Below are 21,032 nucleotides of genomic sequence, written 5' to 3'. Positions count from 1 at the left end.
AATCCTGATTATCAGACGTGATGCGAACTTATGTTCAGTCATTGAGTTAGCGTTCGTAGAAGTTATTCTCATGCAATCAGAGCATAAAGTTTGTCTTGCTCAAAGGTGAAAGCAAAAAAGGAAAGGCTTGTTCTATAGCTTGTTTTGAAGCAAACTTGGAAACCCACAGACGGACTTTCAATTGCTAGTTTGTTCCTTCCCCCACCCTCTCATGGGAGCGTTTGTCAGACATTTATCATACAATTAATTGTTTTTTTGTTTTTTTTTTCTGGTAGTTTACCGTACTTTTTAAGTTATTTATTTGAATGCAATCTTTATTCTCAGATCTCCTCACTTTGATGTGAAGGTCATGTCAGTAGGCTCCTTGTTGGAGAAAACAGATAATGCGTAAGCTTATTATCAAAACTACTTTTTTAATGACAAAAAGGAAGTAAAATATATAATGTTTCATCATTCTAATCACTGTTAATGCGACATTACTTCTAGAGGAGGGCTCTGAGTGTATTCTAAAAGCAATTCAACTATTCGTCCAACATATATATCCGTTTCTTATTGGCTTAAACCCCCCCAGCCAATTCATGACCAGCTAGTATTGACCAAAACAATTTGGAAGATGCACGCCGATGGTAGCCCGCGAGCAAGCTCTCCTGGGTTCTTTGGGGTACTGTTGTGGGGGACAGCACCAGAGCACCGGAGCTCCCCGGGAGAGTTTGCTCGCAGGCTACGCCAATGTCAAATCTTTCCCACATTCCGCTCTAGTGAGTAACGTACAATGAAACGAGGTCAAAGCTTGCGTTGACCATTTATTTAAAATCATGTGTTTTTTTTCCAAAAGCCTCGTTCAAAAAATGCAGGACGAAAACAGCCTCGTTTAAAATTTCAATCTACGTGCACTGCTAAGATGCGCAAGCTCTTTTTCTAAAAAGCAATAAGGATTTTGTCCTTGTAAATCAATCTTTCTGTTTTATCTTCAGGATTATATGGCGTGGACCTAGAAAAACTGGTATGTAGTGTATGTATTGTAATAATACGAGTTTTTTTAGGATATTTATATATTTGAGGCCTACTGCGTCTCAAATTATATCAATTAAACAGTGAACTAATGCGTGAAAATTCATTTACCAATTTCTCTATGAAGGCTATTTTGCCACAGTAATGTTATGTAAAACTTAAATCACTACGAGAAAAATGCCGTACTGAAAAGAAATCGTATCACTTTATAGTGAGGAACATAAATAGATGCAGGTAAAGTCTCAGGGTTTTATTAGAATTTACAATACAACTTTTTGTTTTTTTTCTTTCAGGTTTAATCAAGCAGTTTCTCAAGGACACCTTCTGGGGAAGACTCGATTTTCTCATATTTGGTGAGTGACAGAACTGCACTTGCAGTATAAAGTCATTTTGCGCTGTTAAGTACATCGTAAAAACTCATTCCTTCATTCTTGAGTTTGAAATCAAAGATGTGAAAACTCAAGTAATACTAGCTTTTCCTACTGTACCATTTCTCGTTCCAAATTCTTATGTATTTACTTCAGAAAACGAGATCGTTATATCGAACAGCAGTTTGTTAAGTTTTGTCCTTTCTTAGCACGCGCACATGATGTCAGTTTTAGCAAAGACAAGGTGATGACCTGCTCAGATCTAAAAATAGACTTGACTAATAGGCCATTTGCATGATGGCGTCATTTCACTACTACGACCAGAATCCTCTTCGTTTTCCTTTCATATTCTAATTTGGTATTCCCAGTGAGGTTTCGGAAACGAAAGCCCTAATTTGCACAAGAAAGCAAAATCCTGAAGGATTCTGGTCGTAGTAGTAAAATGACGTCATCGTGCAAATGGCCTATTGCAGAACAGCAATTTGAACACCGGAAGTCGAGGTCATCGGTTTCAGCACGCGTCCTCATTTTACATTGCGGTGTCTTTGCTAAATCCGCGCATTATATGCCAAATTATTGACTCGGACATCTGCTCTGTTATTAGACACTCCTCCTGGGACATCAGACGAGCATCTTACAGTAGTTAAAGCACTCAAGAATGCCCGACCAGATGGCGCAGTTGTCGTGACAACGCCCCAAGAAGTGGCGCTAGCTACCATTCGTAAAGAACTCAACTTTTGTCTCAAAATGGATGTCAAAGTTCTAGGCATCGTGGAGAATATGAGTGGTTTTGTTTGTCCTCACTGTCAGGTTGGTACGCACAAGTAATACACATGTAGAAGGGTTCCTGTTGGACAATGTAAGTTAAGATTGGGGTGCTCTAAAGTCCAGTTATCTCCAACTTACAAAAAAGATAAAAAGCAAGCAAGAAAGGACAAAAATAGAGACCTTTGGATTCGAGGACGAGGACGACTACTAGTTCGAGATTTTACTTTATTATTTTTTTTCGCGTATTCTCAACATATAGACTTTTCGCAAAGCTTCATTTTACCATTTTTCACTAGAAAAGTTAGGACTGTCATCTTTAGTGAAGGAGGTTACGTCGCCTCCTGATCACAAATCAAACTTCTAACACTTGATATCTTGTTTCCGCCACTTCGACATTCTCGCTAAAACTCGAAGTAGAATGAAGACGGCTACCACGTTTTCCCGCCAAAATGACGCTGGTTCACGCGCGAGCACTACTTAGTATTGAGAAAATCTAGTACCCGTAGTCTTACTCGTCTTAGAATCTAAAGGTCTCTAATCAAACGAAAGAAAACATCGAGATAGCAAACCGTCAACAGGCCTTTGTCACGAGGATACTGCTGTTCTAGGCCAACTCCTTGCTGAGGTCATGGTTTAACCGTGCCTTTACCCATACACAAAATGTTCATGCTCCGTTAACCGACCTTGAGCCGAAAGTATGGAGAATATCAGAATATGTACCAGTTGTGTACACGAATCGAACAGAAGAGGGAAGGTGTTCCAGACAATCTAACTTTCCGGGGATAATCTGTTGCATGCACTTTTCGGAGATAATTTAAATCTATTGCATGCAGTTCCACGTTAGCACTAAGAGGTTTTCGTGCGAAGTGCATACTGCAAATTTTAAGATCAGACCATGCGTCAGTTCACGTCGCTTACAGAAGGAAGAGTGGAAAATTGTAGAACTGTCGTCCCCAAAAGTGGTCGCGGTTGCTTACGAGAGGTGGTCATTTACACGTGGTTCTAACTTCAAGAATTTGACTGGCAAAATTTTGGGGTTCAGCATCAAAATTTTCCAGTCAAGTGAGCGAGTGATAGAGGGTCTCTTATGGGAAGTGGTCGCTTATCGGAGGTGATCGTATATAGAGGTTTGTCTGTACTTAAAGTCAGGATATACGTAGAAAAAAATGTGAGGATCTTAACCTGCAAATAGAGGCTACCTCAGGCTTTTCGCGATATGATCGCTTACTGGCTCTGTGTATACATTTCATTACACATTTCTAATTCATTAATGCCATTAGGAAAGAAATCGCTTGGTTTATGTATGCTTTTTGTGATCCTTATAATGACGGACACTTTGTTTGCTTTTGTTAGGAATGCTCTAATCTTTTTTCAACTGGTGGCGCTGGCAAACTTGCTGATGAATTTGGTGTCAATTTGCTTGGCAGTATTCCACTTGATCAGGTAACAGACACTGATTCATATAACACAGGTAGGGCAGCCTACACTACGGGGTATATAAGGGCCTAAGTTTTCCCAAACTGCTTCGCGCCCTACGCTAGTGTTCGACCGCATTGAATCGCACTAAGCTCACTGAAGTCAAACCAGTATTTTTATACAGGTTATTACGCGCTCAATGCACGTTCGAATGTTTAATAAGCGCAGTCACTCTTCATTAAGCGGTCTTTCATCAAAGAACCGAAAATTTTTACGGCGTTCCCTAAACTGCTGGAAAACTGAGCATTAAGCCGTTGCGGCCAGCGGGTATTGTGTAGTCCTGGATCAGTAAAAATGTTGGACATTAAGTTGAATAGCAGTAAGCTGATTTGCATCGCCAGTAGACTGAATAGATGAATGAATGAATGAATAAACATAATTATAAGTAAGTAAATCAATCAACAGTAAATATAGTAAAAATGGTCCCAAAAGAAACACCTTTGTAATCAGTGCGGACACATTCCTCGGTCCTTGTTTTATGTTCGTATGATGGAAATTTATACCCCTGCGGAAATCCACTCAGGTGTTTTGTTCTCAGTTGTTCTTTTCATACCTTCGCTTTCCACAGAATCTTTGTGTTTGCTGCGAACAAGGTTCAAACATTTTTGAATCCTTCCCGGAATCACTTGCGGGGGAAGCTCTTCAAAGTGTAGCTTCAGAATTAATCAGAGTATTGGGAGAGAAGTGACGTCATAATGACAGTGCAGCCGTCAACCAGAAGTGATAGTCGATCACGATTACCTGTCGCCTTACGGGCATGCGGAGTTCCATGTACTTTTCAAATGGTTACTCCATGGTTACGAAACTCTCCCTTTTGTCGATTTATTTACACATGGATTGAGATAAAAATTTAGGCGCGCAAAGCGATCTAGGTCAAGTACCCTCGAATGCAAGTTCGACCCATGCAACTTCCTAGTAATGATCCCGTCGCAACCACCCTGCAACGGTTGAGAAACCGTGCACTTGCTGTTTGCAGGGCAATAGCAACGAAGCTTCTCATTATGGAGCGCTGGAGTGGAACAAAAAGCAACCACTCAGACACCCGACCGCCAAATTCACGAAATTTCCAAAAGGTGATATTGAGAGAATCTAAGAACGGGTGTTTGTGTCTCAAATTACGGAAGCCGAATTGAATAAATCATAACATATGAGAATCGAGTTTTATTAAGAGTATTGTTCTGATATTGATTAACGATAGATAGATAGAAACTTTATTAAAGTGTCAAAGCCGTCTAGCCAGGGAAAAAAGAATCCCTTACTAATTTGGGGACACCAAAATACACGTTTTCTTGCTATCAAGTACAATGTAAACGAAGGGTGAGCGCATGAGCGCTTGCGGGTGTCCCTTGTTACTTTCATCATTACTGCTGAGCTGCTCAAACGTGACTAAAATGTCAGGTGCACAAGAGAGTAGCATTGCCCAAGAAACGAAAGAAATGTTAGATAGCCCTGTGGAACTCATTCAAACTATTTCGACATCATCTTACGCAGCACGACCAGGTGTTCACATCAAACGAAGCCAACATGTTGCAGCATAGGTGGCCCAAGCTCACAAGCGAGAATTGCTGTTATACAGTCGAACCTGTATAAGCGGCGCCGTATTAAGCGGTCACCCTCTATTAAGCGTTCAGTTTTCAAAGTCCTGAAAATTACTTCTCTTGATGTACTGTAATTTCGACCTCTTTTAAGCGTTCACCTCTATTAAGCGGAGTCCCAACGAGACTGTTGTTATTGTCTTAACCTGTATTAAACGGTCACACGGTGTTCATACAGTTTCAAATAATGTAACACACGAGCTACAACAATTGATTTACTTGTTTATTTTCGCAAACCATTAAAACGCCGGAAATGAATGGTTCTATTTGAGGTCAACCGTCTGTTCTGATCAGCAATGGAGATCTAATTCTTTGAACTGTGTTTCTTGTAACCTGTACCCGAGTGTGACCGCTTAACCCTTTAAGCCTTAAGAGTGATCAGCATCAAATTTCTCCTTGTACTATCAATGCTTTGTAAAACAGAGTGGTCATGAGAATTAAGGACATTATCACACAAGAGAATTTGTTTGATATTTTATCAACTTCTCCCCATTACTTCTGTGGGAAATCAATCGGGGCAACAAATGAGAATTCAAATTTTGATCTTAGGGGTTAAAGGGTTAATACAGGTTCGACTGTACGCAAGGTTTTGTTGCCACATGTAAAGTAATCTGGATTCCATCCGGGAATCCGTGAATTTTCTTTCCTTGTCAAATCCTGAATCCTGTTCTTTGGAATCGGGAATTCAGCGCAAGGAATCCTGAATCCTGCTAACGACTGGGATCCGGAATCCAGTACCGTGAATCCGGGCCGGGAATCCGGAATCCACAACTTAAAGTCCACAATCCAAGACTGTCTTGGATTACCTCGATGGAGGCGAAGTTTGTGTGGACATTTTAGCGTCCTTTATATAGGAGTCAAACACAGCAATTAAAACAGACCCAAATTTTTCACGTTGGGTCCTCTTGGCTAGGCTCTCTAAGGCTCGATTTCCAGCCGTTTTGGTCGCCTACTTTTCTTCTGAGGAGAATGCAAACTGAACTCCCACAAACGGCTTGTAATCGAGCCTAGTTCTCGTTAATCCCTATTACAATTACGATATATTACACGACAACTATTATTACTCGTAGGCTTACGCAACCTGTGGTAGCATTCATCTCTGTTTGTTGATGGTATACCGACCCCTTCAAACAAAGGCTTTTTTAACCTGTACCGTGCGCACAGTAAAGCCAGTCTTGTCATTCTAAACCAGCGATATATGCTAGCTATCATTAACCCAATGTTTGTCTGTTTTTGTGGAAACATAAACGCCCTATACCGATATGTTTATTCGCTAAATTAAGGACTTTTGTAACTTAATATAAGGGTCTTTAATCCTCTCTTTGATTTGACCTTCCGTGGTGCTGTGTACCTTTCCCCAATTTTTTGACTAAATGGAAAATTTAATCCCAATTTAGATTTTACAGCTAGCGCATAATTTTTACATTGCACAACATACCACCAGGAGAAAATTATAAGATTTGTTTGGAAATTTTGTGCAGCTGCACAGAGGTGCAAATGCCTAGCGTGAAATCCCCACCAATCCACACCCCTTTATTTACCTCTTCCCTTAAAAAAAACAGTGTACCTCTTCCCCCTCCGGTCACTGCCACGCCCTCTGTGTATTCCTCCTCAATCAGCTCGCTTTGCGTGTCAAGCTTGACGTGTCGATTGATGTGTCGATCAACTTTAGCTTTCAAATCCGATCCCTAAATTCCCAAGACAATGAGGTCAAGTTGACCTTAAGAGATATTTCTGATGCCCGTGCCTCATAAACAAGATGACTTGGCGCGCAGTTTTTCTGATCGCTTTGTTTACACTCGTTGTCGAGCTCGGAAAAGCCCTCAATTGCTCCAGTAATTCCCAGGATGGAAACTACGAACCGTTTCCCCGGGATGTAAGCGTTAGCCCACCGGAATTTCATACCCGCATGGAGATTAGCTTGAGCCATCGGAACGAAACCTACTTCGTGGACGAGCGATTCGACGCGAAGAAACAGAGAGGGGCGTTCACCCTGATTGCGTATCAGTACGATTGGGAGACATACTGGAACAAATTGGAGAATGAAATAGACAACCTATACACTTTGGATGACTGTTTGAGTTATAATTGGTGAGTTTAAATATTGAAAATTAATCCCTTATCTGTCCAAATCAAAGTCAGATCAAAAGTCAAATCCTTTATTTAGACACTTAACACCCAGGAGCACCAAAGTTCTCGTTAAAACGTGTACGTATGTGCAAATTTAAAAAAATGTAAAAGTATACAAGTAACCTATACATTACTACAATTAAAATGCTGACTATAAATAGATCTACAAAATGGCTAAAAGCAGAATCTAAAACTACAACTGTTTGCAGAATTTACAAGCCCTACACTTTAAGCTGTGTAAGCTTTAATAGATCGCTTAAAAGACGCAATGTCTTGTGATTCTCTGATTCCACCAAAAGTATGAAAAGTGCGGTGCTATGGAATTAAGCGCGACTCCAAGTATGGCCTTCTAAACTTAAGCTACCAAAATGAGTTACATGTAAGCGAGCAAGCTAATTTCGTTTTCATTAGCTGGTAAGTCGGGGGAACATGCAGCTCCAACCTGCCATACCTGACCCCATCGCCAAGTTCTTTTTTGATACGCTTATATTGAGTGCACATTTTGAGCGATTCTAAAACCACTTTACCTCAGTCTGACAGTGTGGATAGATTGCTTTGGAAATAAATACACAAACATACTATCGAACAAATAAGAAAAACGTAAAACGATTGTCAAGCAAGTATTGGCTGATGGGCTCCCAGTAACAGATAATGAAGTGGTTTCATTTGCACTGTCACGCCATAGTATTTCATCCACATATTTTTAAGGTCCTTTAAGTAGTTACTACTCCTTTTCTGACAGTCTTTTAAGACTGTCAGTAAAGGAGTAGTAACGACTTTAAGATAGCAGTCGAACCTCGCTAATTCGAATTCGGTTAATTCGAAGTCCCCGCTATTTCGAAGGAAGATCGAATGCCCTTGGATTTACCCTTCCCTTTACGCTTCCGCGGTTATTTCGAAGCCCCGCTATTTCGAACTTTTTTTATTTCCCTTGGGACTTCGAAATACCGGGGTTCGACTGTATGTCATAAACATTTCATGAATTCTTCACCGTGCATCATCTGGACCGAAGAGTTAGAGATCGCAGTAGTTGTCATGTTACTGATAATTGTTGTTCGAGGTTGACCCATCTGTTATGCTTGTTTGTCAAAAGGTTAGCACTCTAGATCGTTTTTTAGATTACAGGCAGCCCAAAGTTGAGATATGAACACCGGCACTATTGCATAACGTTTGCATATCTCGCGTAAGGCAGCAGTTATAAGCGTAAGCAAATGCGCAAGAGTCTTAACTTGTTTTTAAATAGATTTTACTTGTGCAAAGTTAATTTAATCTTCCAAGGCGCTCGACGGCGGCTCGATCAAAGAAGCAAACGGCCGGTCGCAGTGGTTTTTCTCCTTTCTTAGCGTAGTCTCCAGCCTGGGGGAAACCCGGCCACTGCCCGCAGGATACGTAAATCACGAAGCTTTAGAGCCTGGGTGGCCTCTGGTTAGAGTGAATGGATGGCTGGGGTTTGTCAATTACTAACCAACAAAGAAAATATTTTTATATTTTCCCTCGGAATCTGCTGCTGTCATTACCTCAAGCAACTAGATTCACGATGTTGATTTTTCCACGAGTGAAGCACGTGTTCAATGTTGTGAAAGCTGCCATTATTGTGGTCAATGTACACTTATTAATCCTCTTTGTTGTCAGTCACGTTTAAGGAGGTTAAAACTGGGTTTCGGGACCCGGAAGAATTGTCCCATTCCTCTGAATAGAGCTTTCCTTTCAGATACAAATATTGTGTGAACATCTTTCCCGGACCAAATTTTTTGTTTCCCCGGAATGGAGGTGTCCCTTAAATAGATGTGTCCCAAAGAAGAGGTTCCACTGTAGTACGCGTACGATTGCCAAGACTGTAGGATACTGAAAACACCTTTTCTTGCTTGAAGTTAGGCTAACGGTTAAGCTTAAATACAGTCGAACCTCCACCAAAGGTCACCTCTCTACAATGGCCACTTTCTTCTCAGGGGCACCCAACGAGAACATGGCTCAAAACTATTTAAAAATAGCATTGTTAAACGTATTTTAGTATTTAAATGGTAGATATAGGCATCTTTTTATCCTCTAAAATCTGTTCGGATTTCCTAGCTGAAAATCTAGTGATCTGAAAATTATAGGGATCAAAACTTACCTTTTCGAAAATTTCAGCCAGAAAAAAGGCTCCTGAAAATTCTAGGTGACCTTTTTAGGGTAAAAATCCGTTAAAAATGGGCAGTTATACCATTTTTTAGATGTTCGAAAATCCTAGGAGAGGCGGGCAAGCAAGAAATTTTGCAACAAATGTTCCGAAAATTCTAGATCTCAAATCGTCTTCCAAACAGATATTTTCCGAAATTGACGTTGGGTGCCCCTGTTCCTTCTGTCCTCAAGGTGGCCTCTGCGCATCCTCGGAAACCCAGGGGCAGATAGTGGGGACGAGGGAAAGTCTAAACGGGCCGAAAAATATATATGGAAAGAAGCGAGAAGAGCCCCTGGGGAAAATGTCTTACCAGACCAGTTCCAAACGGTCGCCGCCGTTCTGGCTTCTGATTGGTGCCAGAAAAACACATGGTAAGACATTGTCCCCAGGGGCTCTTCTCGCCCTTCTTTACTTTTCTTCGTTCCATATATATTTTTCCGCCCGTTTAGACTTTCCCTCGCCCCCTTTATCTGCCCCTGGGTCTCCGAGGATGGCCTCTGCGGAGAGGTTAAACTGTTTAATTTTCCTTCGTTAGGACGCAGCAGGGCTTTGAAAGATACACGTGTCGTTTTCCTCCTAACGAGAGCTCTTTGAAGCTGATTGGCGATGCTTGCAGCGCAACTGTAGTGTTGGACCTTGTTTACAAAAACGAAACAAAAAACGCCAGATACTTAGGAAAGAAAATTGTACGAAACATCCCCGTCAAAGGATGGAGAATATGTAAGAAGGAAACTGCTATGGATTACTGGTAAGTTCTCCATTATTTCTCTCTACTTTATTACAACATGCAACACAAGCCTAAGTAAAAAACATTATGACTGCGAGTAAAACTCTTTATCCCTTAGACAAGTAGATGCGTGAATCTGACATACAACTTTCTGGGATGGGTCACGTGTCAGGAGATTTCGAATTCGCGGACTCATTGGAAGTCTTTACACTAGAGCCTAAATAAGCTAAGAAATATTTCAAGACAAGTAAATTTTAATCACTTCAAGTAAAATAAAGCTTCACACACAACCGATTCTTTTTTACTTCAGGTTAACTTACGGCCATTTTCCCATGCAACATAATTAAGATTGATTGACATGTTTTGCCTTTCTCAAAGCTCACGAAACCGCAAGTCAGCTAAGTCGGTCATAAGGATGGTTTTCAAGTCGCTTGAAACTTTCTTGAATCGTTTCCGACTTTCCGACTTTAATGAGATGTAAAGTAAAGTCACTTGAGACTTTACTTAGGCCTTCACACTCTAATCTTTGGCTAAGTAAAACTTAGCAGCTCTTAAGTCTTACTTAGTTAATCCAATGAAATTCATTGGCCCCATGTAAGGGAATCTAGATTTCGGAATCCGTGAAATTTTTGCTTGTGGAATCCGGAATCTTGGGCTTTGGAATCCAGAATACAACGCAAGGAATCCGGAATCCAAGTCCCACCGACAAAGGTTAAAATTCCACGGCTTGGAATCCAGAATTCAACACTCTTTTTGGATTCCCTTAAATCGGGTAGTTTTTTTTATATAATTGAATTTCTGTTTTCCCTTTGTTTTTAATTCATAAACATAAAGTACCATACCCATAAACAAATGAAAAATAAAAATTAACTGAAATAAAAAATTAACTGCAACATACTCACTCTCTGGACACGCGACCAAACCGGGATTTTTTCTTTTTTTCTTGTCTTTACTTTTTCATTTGCTTATTTATTTTTTTTTTTCCACTGTGGATACTAGCCATTAAGTGCATATCTTTCTCATTCATTCTTCAGGTTCTCTGTTCGAGGCTGGGTGCACACATGTGGAGACACCCCGGTCCCGGTCGTTGTCGAAGCGCGGCCACAAAACGCAGCAGGACTGACCGGGGGGATCATTCATTCCTATACGTTCCTTGACTTTTACTACAATGAACCCGAATTTAAAGTTCCTAGGGAAATCTTGTGTTGGGGAGCAGCTCACCCCCCTCCTTTACCAAAGTTCCCAAGGAGATTTGACATCAACCTGGAATATATTAATTCTGAAGATGATCGTATTTGGGCGGTTCGGGTAAGTCTTTGGGGTGAAGCCAGGTAATTGAACCCAGGACTGTCTGAGGACTATCTAGACTTAAAACAAAACTGAATGCAAGGCTGGCAATACGGCAAAGGGCTGATTTATTTGAGGCCAATATTTAGAGCGGTTTTCATTTGAGTGTCGAAAAGTAATTGGTTTTGCACTTTCTACACGATGCGATTGGCTTAAAAGATTCGCGCCACTTTTTCATCCAATCAGAAGTAAAACCAAAGCCAATTGTGACGCGCTCGCATGCATTTTCCCGCGCTTTGCGTCAGCCACATGTAATTACTTCGAGTTTTGATTGGTTCAATGTAATGTCTGTGTCCTATGTGATTGGCCAGAGTAATTACTTTGGTTTTGGTTTTACGACACTCAAACGAAAACCACTCTAAGATAGCATTATTTCGGCTGTTTCGTATTGCCAGCCTTGCATTCAGTGTTGTTTTAATCCTACTTCAAGTGACGTCTGGCATCAGCATCTCTACATTAGAGATCCGGCAAGAAAGAACCAGTCGGTTTTATTTATAAATTATGCGTTGAGTGGACCTCTGAATTCATGGGTGTTTATTAAAACTTAGTTGCATATAGCAGCAGTGGTACCCACCAAAATATCAGATTTTCCGGATGGCTCTAGAAGCAAAGACACGGTAAATACGTAAATACTGACCTATTTTGTCTATTTTCATACATCCTCTTATAAATTCAAAGTCTAATGGACTGCTACAGAGTCTGGGCCGCCTGTACTTTAACCAAGCCCGCTTGTCCATGACATGTTAAGTAAGAAACGAACGTGGATTCAGCTAACATGAACCTTATTTATCCTTACAGGAATACTATGATCTTGAAAAGCAGCTGTATAGAAAGGATTCGGAGTATCACCCCAAAGGATCTAGCTCGACTGGCATGGGATCGTACATAAGAAACAAAAATACAAAGGAAAGCACTTACTACAACAGAAAGACAGGTAAGAGAGACATAGTTATTGGAAGTCGTTAACGCTAGCTTGACTGGCACCATCATCATCATCACCTGTGAACTGAACACTTATAATACTTGTTTATTACAGGTGGAAAAAATAACCGAATGAGTTGCTAGCTCAAAATTTTTCATCATCATCATCACCGTCATCATCATTATCATCACTTCTCGAAAGTTCTGTTAATACAGTTTTCTTTCCATGAGGTTTTCATCGCATTATTTCGATTGCTATTTCACCATCCTCCCACCAACATCATCACAACATTAGCACCACGACCTTAATGATTGTTTTAATAATGATGCTGCCATCAGATCAAGCATAATCAGATTGAAAGTAGTCCCTCCATGGAGTCTAAGCCAAGATAGGTCGATTTATGATGATACATAGTTTAATTTTTCTCACCGAATTGATGAATTTAGTTTTTGCTGTTTGTTGATTAGTTGATGTCTGACCTAACGAAAAAATTTCTTTCAATTTCAGGCCGTTGCCAAAAGCAGAAATTACAAAACCCATATCCTGTACTGAAAGGAAGTCACCGCTACATGGTCTACGCATCCTTTGGTAAATTAGCACTATTCGAAGATCCTGACGCAAAGCCTTTATATCAGGGCAGGGCTGTCACTAGGGGAATCAATTGCGATGTCTGGGTACAGAGACGAATGAACTGGCCTTCTGACAATGTGACAGAAATGATATGGAGTTGGTATTTCACCCAAGCGGATTGGCGAGCAAATTACGAAACACAGCCGGTAAGCTAATTGTGACTCAGGTCCTTTCACCCTGTCGCCCAGGGCTCCAGTATCCGGGAAATTTTTTGCTTGTGGATTCTGGAATTCTGGGCTTTGGAATCCGACATCCCTGGATATTCTTGAACTCTCGCTCACAGAAGAAAATGTATAAATTAAAGGGGGCACTTTGAGGGAGATTTGTGTTGGGGAGGCCTTATGCGTATGTCGAGGCTTTTCGCCTTTGGTAAGAGGACCAAGGAATCCTTTATCAGTAACATACTCTTTTCTTAGATGGAATAACAAGATCCATAAGGATGGGTCATTTGTCGATCCTTACTTCTCAAACTCATTAATAATTCATAAAGAAAATACAAAGGAAATTAATGTTTAATGAGTGTTTGGAAATCAGATGAAAAACTGCTAATTTTTGCGTCCTTAATTTCTCCTTCCAAAATCATTTTGTTTGAGAAGTAATATCAAGCATTCAACACCGTGTTTCATAACCAGATTGAACACGTCGAAGTTCGTCAAAAATTCTCCGCTGCGCGTCGTATTTTCAACTCTCTTCTCCGTGTTTCATCTGGTGATGAAACACTCATGCTTGATATATTACGTGAGCATCTTTTCGAAAAGCAAGCTGAGTACCTCTCAGTTCTCATTTTAGTGCTCAAGAGAGGCTAATGGAACCATTTTTCTCTTATGTAGGGCTATATTCAAAGCTTCCTGACTTTAATTCGATTTCAGGTGCCAGTAAAACTAGAGATACAAGGCAATATCACTATAAACGCCACTGCGCATGTTGAAATGGAAACGGACATAAACTTCTACTCCTTCGAAAGTCGTTACCCTGCCGTGAGAGCTTTTGACGTATCATCCCTTTGCTCCCAGGAGCCGTCAGCAGCACCGCAAAAGAGCGGGTTATCTTCGGGCGCCGTCGCTGGAGTATCGATTGCATGTGTCTTTTTGGGTTTGTTGTTGGGAGCTGTGATTGTTTACTTTGTATTCAAGAAAGTGGTGTTAGCGAGAATGGGACCTTTACCCAAGCAATTTAAGTAGAATTGAAAGTGATCAGTATAAATTTGGGAGCAAAACGTTTGTCTTCGTTTAGTGCATTCATATAATCTACTTACAGATCATGAACAGCTAAACCTTTCTTTCTGATAATACATGTTGAATCTAACTACGTCAAATACTTTTTAATGAAATGAATAATTTCGTTTTTCCCACTCTTTACAAGCTATTATTTTTTTAGAACCTTTATTTGTACAAGAACGTTAGAACGTTGAGGCTGAGAATAAACTTACACTAGACTACGAGTAGTCCCCATTTTTCCTCAGGGATAGTAAAGACAGCGAAACGCGAGCGCGCGTGAAAATCACCCCACACGAGAAAGCCGAGACGCCTTTCTCGCGTGGGGTTATTTGCACGTGAGCTCGCGTTTCGTTCGCTCTACTATCCCTGAGGAAAAATTGGGACTACTTGTAGGCTAAACTTACATTGGTGGTGCGTCCGTGGAGTTGTCGTGAAACACAAAAATTTGCTTTTTATCAACCGAGTTGGTACAGTCTATCCACCACTTAGTAGCTTCGTTGTAAAAGGGGACTAGCGTTTAAAAAAACAGCATAGCAATCTGAGTGATTAAAGTGATGCGATCAAAGCGTCCAGCATTACAGATTGGTCTTATAAATGCAATCTTCACGCGTAGGAGTATATGGCAGGCCGTTACGCTTGCCCAGGCGATTCGTTTCAAAAGCAGTAACCAAAAGCTAAGTATAATCAAAACCAACAGTTCCAGTTCTTCTTATGTTATATAGGTTGAAAAGGAAGAAATGTGTTTGTCATCATCATCATTTTTGTGTCTATCAAACCTTACCAAGGTTTTTTTTCTTCGCTGCCCCGTGCAGTTGCACTATCACGGAAAAGCAAATAGTCTTTTAAGGTAGTAATCTTCATTGCGAGGAGTATCATGGCCGTTCTTGCAACTAATTTGGTTTTGTCATTTTCTTTTTCTTCGTCTTCTCACTTACTGTAAGTGACATACTGGTGTTCGTGAAAAGTTCATGAATTTCTTGACCGCGTTTGTTGCTTTTCCAAGACCTCTGGCCATAAATCTTCTTTTTCTGTATTCGCCCGAAGACCTCTTCCTAGTGCTCTTACCGGACGCCAATAAACCCAGTATACTCCGTTTTCCTCCGGCAAACCCACTGAACGCGCGCGCCTTCTTTGAACGGGATTAAGGATTCTAATTTTTGCCAACATGTCCCTCGCCTCGTTCGTGTTATTTACTGTGGATAACAAACTTTCCTGACTTTCTACGGTAACTCCTTTGTTAAGACGAGAATTGCTCGCACCGCAACCCATGACAAAAGTAAAAAAACCAGGATGTCTTCTATCTGGTTGTTCTGTTTTTTGGGCGTTTTGATGAAGCCTAACGGATTTTTGTTGTCCCCTCCTAGCAACTGAGAAAATATTTGTGTTCGTTGCCTCAACAAACCACTTCTTCATGATCTGTTTAAGAGGTCTTACTCGAAATTAGGTTGTATTAGTAGACCACTCCATAAAAAAATCTTTTAACCATCCTCAAAACCACTCAGAAAACTTTTAGTTCAAGATAAATTAAAGGTTCATTGCCAAGACCTCTCCTTCTCTGCTTTCCTTTCATAAAACACTCTTTCGATTCTAAAATTCACATAACAATCACGATCTGCGTAAGCGCATCTGGTTACCTTGACAACCTATAATAACCCAAGTGCGGGCATGCATGTTTATAGCAACAAAGGGTTTTTTTTTTGGTTGCTACAACAAAACCACACCCTTATCACCCCAAGAGAAAGGAATTATGTAACCTTATTCTTACTTATTTCCAAGAAATGAATTTTAATGAAAATTCACGAAAGCTAATTTTTGCCATGCCAGAAAAATATTGAAAAAGTACTTTTTTGGCGAATTTGCGAGTGTGTTAATCTGGAAGATCTTGATAGGGACTAGTTTGCAAGAGATAAATGCCTAAAAATTAATTAAACAAAAATAGAGAACTTCAGTTTTGAAGGGTACGAAAGCTCTAAGAAATTCCAAAAAAGGGAGACTGAAACGCTAAGGAACTCACCAAATGGGAACCTAAACTGCAACACAGGACATCGACTGCACAGGACAACCAACTTTATGCAACTTGGGAAAACACTTTTTCAGGATATTAGAAATGAGAGTATACCAGAGTTTTCAGCTTTCGTCGGCAAACAAGAAAAGGTATGAAATATGATGAAGTGAGGAAAAGACTAACTATGGCAATTTTTAGTGTTTTTCTTTCAAACTAAATGTTGACCGATATTGAACCTTGATGTTAATATCTTGAAAAATAGGGAAAAAAGGCCGGAGAGAACACTGAAGATGTATGTCAAGAAATGACACCATGTTCTGCCGTGAATTGTAATACCTGTCGTAAACTGTAATAGCAATCGTCGTAAATTGTAATAACAGTTGTCGAGAATTATAATAACCAAGCTAGCCAAGACTTAGTCTCCCACGCAGGCGTTTATAGGGGAGCTCCTAATACGAGCTCCCCTAAAAACGCCTGCGTGGGAGGCTAGCCAAGACTTTGGTTGGAATTAATTCGATGGATTGAACTATTAGAGCTATTAAGTGCAAAGACGTGTAAGAGTTTTTGTGTAAAACAAAGTGTCCGTTCGTCTCGTGTATCATTTGGGTATTTTGCGCGACGCAATAATCAGCTGTAGTGAGTTTAATTCGGATTGTTCGAGAGGGTAAATACCACGCTGATTTATTCATCGGAAAAAGATACATCTAGTTAGTGAAATTTATTACTTAACTCGCAACTTCGTCCCCAGGGACTTCTCGCTTTCCAATATGGCGCCATATTGGAAAGCGGGAAGACCCTGGGGACGAGGTTGCTGAACTCGTACCTCAAAAAGTCAACAAAAAGAAGTAAACGGCTAGCATAGAGTTGAAATCGTATGGGAAGAAGAAACTCTTGCCACCCTGTCACGGTTGAGTGGCGGGGCCATTTCCGTGTTTCCCCGAGCCTCTGTTTCAAAGCAAGGCTAAGTGCAAAGCAGGTGATATGAAAATGATTTTTCAGTCTGATGAAGATGAATCTCATTATCACAAAAAGGTTTTGCTCTTAGCCTCGTTTTGAAAGTTACGGTTTTTGGAACTTGCGGGAAGTGGCCTATTCAGAAGCAATCGGGGGTGGGGGCGGGGGTTACTGCCATATATGGGCTATATAAGTATGTGCCGCTGCCGTGAAGGGTATGGTTTTCAAGCAGTTTACTCTGGGATAGGGTTTATAAATGAGAGAGTTTGGGTCTAGAAGAGGGTATCATTTTCCATTTAAACTGATCAATTGGCTGAAGATTCTAGTCTAGACTAGGGAAACCGGGAATTGCCACTCAAGAATATAAAAAAACCAAATCGATTTTGTTTTGGCTGGACTGTGCTAGTAACCTCAGTTGTTTCTGGAAAACAGCTACTCTAGGATAAGGGGGGGGGGGGGGGGGGAGTTTTGGGGAGTTTAGTGGAGTATAGGGTAGCAAAATTCACTTGAACTAGCTCTGCTATAGGCTAAGGGTTCCAGGGTCCCAGCGGCACATCCCCACCTAAAAAGTCCTAAAGACCCCCCCCCCCCCCGCCCCGAAGCAATGAGCTCGTGATGAGCTGCACTGTGGGATTCCTCTCCAGTCTCATTTTGTTATTTATTAGAGAAAACAGAACTATCTTTAGTATCTTAGTATTTTTAATGAATAATTGTTCATTTTCAAGACTTATTACAAAATACGACAATGTGTTGTTACAATTCACGACAGCTCGGCTTATTACAATTTACGACAACTTGTTATTACAATTTACGATAGCTTGGTTTTTACAATTCTCGACAACTGTTATTACAATTTACGACAGGTATTACAATTTACGACGACTGTTATTAAAATTTACGACAGGTATTACAATTCACGACATTAATACAATTCTCGACAGAACACACCATCAGCAGTGTATTTGAATTATAGGGAAACTCATAGTATTGCGGTACGGTGGGATATGTAGATACCTCCCCAATGGGGCCAATCGCAAAAAACCTAAACTCTATAGTTAGAATAAAGCCTCTTTAGTCACAGCTTCCCTTGAATGAAAGTTACAAACAATAACAATAATTTATTTAACCACGTTATCGTCTAAGAGCATAAGTGCTCGTTCAAAATACGAACGTGCAAGCGAACAGCTACCTACTAGTTTCATTTGCGTTTTTCAATCCCTTCTATTTTATTTTAAATTTATGCTATTCCATTTTTATTGATTACTTTTTATGAGAAACTCGAATTTTGATTTCAAAAATTTTTGCAAATAAGTTATAACCGAGATCTTCATACGAGGAAACGATGACACGATACAGCATACGATGTCACCATGTATAGCACAAGTAAAATCCTTATGGCTCCTCTTTTCGTACCGTCTCAACGGGGCGTGGTTAAAACCACGCCCCGATGGTGACCTTTTGCGCTTTAACATACAGGTCACTTTCATATGGGTTATTCCCCCCGCCTGGGTTTGACCTACAGACGGCAGCAAAGCTTCATTAATGTATTCTTTACAGCAAATCTCACTTCTCTAATCTTCCAGACATAAAGCAGAGGGTTAAGAGACGAATTTAAGTACACAAGTGTTACCGTAGATCTGGCAACGATCTTTGTTTTTTTCCATACACTGGTCTGTACCATAATAACGGAAAATATGTATGGAAAATAACATGAAATTATTACCAGTTGAATCCAACCTATGCAAGAAACTGTCTTCTTGTACCCTATGATGTTCAGACGCGTTTCTCCTCCCTTCTGTTTCTCCTGGCGATTTCGATCTTCTACTTGAGCTTGACGCCTTCGTAATTTCAAGAAAATCTTGGTATAGCAAAAGACAGAAACAACTGCGGACAGTATCACGAAGGCTATTCCAACTGTTTCTGCGATACTGTACCTAAGAAAAACGTGCAGAAATAAACTGAAGATTGAGGTCACCCAAAACGATGCTATTACCGCTCGAACTCGCCTCAAAGAGACAACGACTCTGTGTCTGATTCCCAACGACAAAGCTAACAGTCTGTCTACGCTTATGGCGGTAGATGTAAACATGGATACCCCACACAAAACAAAACTCGAAATATTATTCACAGTGATTGTTATGTCTCGAATGCTGCATGTCGTCTTGGTCATCTTTGTCACATCGTCCAGCATAATATAGATGACGTATAGTGGCTGCGCAAAGAGACCAACACAAAGATCCGTAACGGCCAAACATTTAAATAACGCTTTTGATGGTGGGTAAATAGAAGATACTTTACGAAGAGATACGAGGATCAAAGTATTTCCCAGAGTTGCGGTGACAGACAGAATTATGTTGAGGGTTGACAAAAAAGCGTACGCAACTACTTCTGAAGATGGTTTCTCTGTTTCTGGCTCCTCAGAACAGTTTCTCATTTTTTTCTCGTTTTACGACCGCCTTCACTGAGAGACTTCACTAACGTAAGCGGAACTTGTAAACTGATTAACAAGGCTGGCAAGTTAGATTTGGAACTCGATCATATCACCTGTCGTTAGCCACGGGCGATTGTACTTTAGTTAGTGAACTAATTAGTGCTTTTCTGTAAGTTCAAAAGAGGGAAATAAATAAAAAACTGACATTTTACAAAAATTCACAAGCTGTGTTAAACCTTTTTAGGAGGCTTAATAATTGTTTATCTTGACAGATAAACAATTTTTTTTCTCAAAACATTTACCCTTACCTGTGGCCATGGGTGTATTTACGTTTGGCCTTTGTCAAACCTCGTGCCACTTGCGTGCAGAGCAGAATTCATACATTTGCATACCTTGTTAGAATATACTTTGACGACAGCTGCTATATTCGACTGATTTAAAGAATAAACTTTTTCTATCAGGTAGAGCTATATACGGTCGTATTAGAATCGCGCTCAGTATATAGACGAGTGCGATATGAGATAGTAGATAGCCAACGAGGCACGTAGCGCCGAGTTAGCTAAAATCATCTCATATCCAACAAGCGCAAGTGGAATAATTGTTTTATTAAAAGCGGCCACAAAATGTCGAGAATTCTTCCCAACTTTATTTGTAAATAAAACCGATTTTCAGCTTGTTTTTAATATTGAGAAGACGCGTATAGTTACCATATTTGGAGAGCATGGTATAATGGCTCATATACCATGATGGCTAAGCCAATCAGAGCTCTAGAATTACATTATCCAATGATTCAGTTTTTAACAATACTCACTAGGCACTAACATTATGTTTGCCACCTACCTAAAAAAAGAAAAACATATCTTTTCACACAAAAACTCTCGCAGTTATACTTCTAATAACAATAAAATTAACACTTGGGCTGAGAGGACGAGCCAATAAAATATGTAAATATGTATGCATAAAACATTTTTTTCATACATAGCAAACTGAAACACTGCACTAAAAAGACCTAGCCGTAGGGGATGAAACAAGTCACATTTTCTTTGACAATTAGACTTCGATTTCTATTATATTCTTGGTCAATAGTCAACGAGTTGCGGAGGAGTACGAGTAGCCTAATTGTTTTAGCAGAACCGAACTACTATGTATGCCCCCCGGGGGGGACTCTGCATATGAAAGGGGTGGGGATGTTCATCGGAAATTTTGAATTAACCCCTAAAGGAGACCGATCTGGGCGTGGCCCAAGCTTTTTTTGACCCCTAAAAGAGACCATGTTAAAACACAGACAAA

The 21,032-nt window shown here is 40.3% G+C and overlaps 2 protein-coding genes across 2 annotated transcripts in view; both read left to right on the top strand.

The window, feature by feature from the left end:
• The window catches only part of LOC140922972 (uncharacterized), a 29,977-nt gene extending 25,627 nt beyond the window's left edge, over positions 1-4,350 (top strand). Inside the window, exons 6-11 of the mRNA XM_073373019.1 lie at positions 325-387; positions 975-1,003; positions 1,305-1,364; positions 1,984-2,189; positions 3,501-3,590; positions 4,192-4,350. Of these exons, the coding sequence (XP_073229120.1) occupies positions 325-387; positions 975-1,003; positions 1,305-1,364; positions 1,984-2,189; positions 3,501-3,590; positions 4,192-4,311 (568 nt within the window). The 3' untranslated portion in view covers positions 4,312-4,350. The remainder of the gene's footprint in view (positions 1-324; positions 388-974; positions 1,004-1,304; positions 1,365-1,983; positions 2,190-3,500; positions 3,591-4,191) is intronic.
• Positions 4,351-6,968: 2,618 nt separating this feature from the next.
• On the top strand, positions 6,969-14,619 carry LOC140922854 (uncharacterized). The gene is made up of 6 exons (XM_073372889.1): positions 6,969-7,309; positions 10,045-10,257; positions 11,271-11,544; positions 12,382-12,517; positions 13,013-13,281; positions 14,005-14,619. The coding sequence occupies exons 1-6, from the start codon at positions 6,978-6,980 to the stop codon at positions 14,314-14,316; spliced, it is 1,536 nt and encodes a 511-aa protein (XP_073228990.1). The 5' UTR covers positions 6,969-6,977; the 3' UTR covers positions 14,317-14,619.
• Positions 14,620-21,032: the final 6,413 nt, after the last annotated feature.

The sequence above is a fragment of the Porites lutea genome, chromosome 13, assembly GCF_958299795.1.
Source record: "Porites lutea chromosome 13, jaPorLute2.1, whole genome shotgun sequence".
In the NCBI taxonomy this organism is placed as follows: domain Eukaryota; kingdom Metazoa; phylum Cnidaria; class Anthozoa; order Scleractinia; family Poritidae; genus Porites; species Porites lutea.
The sequence above is the reverse complement of the archived record's forward strand: the minus strand, read 5'-3'. Positions and strand labels throughout refer to the sequence as shown.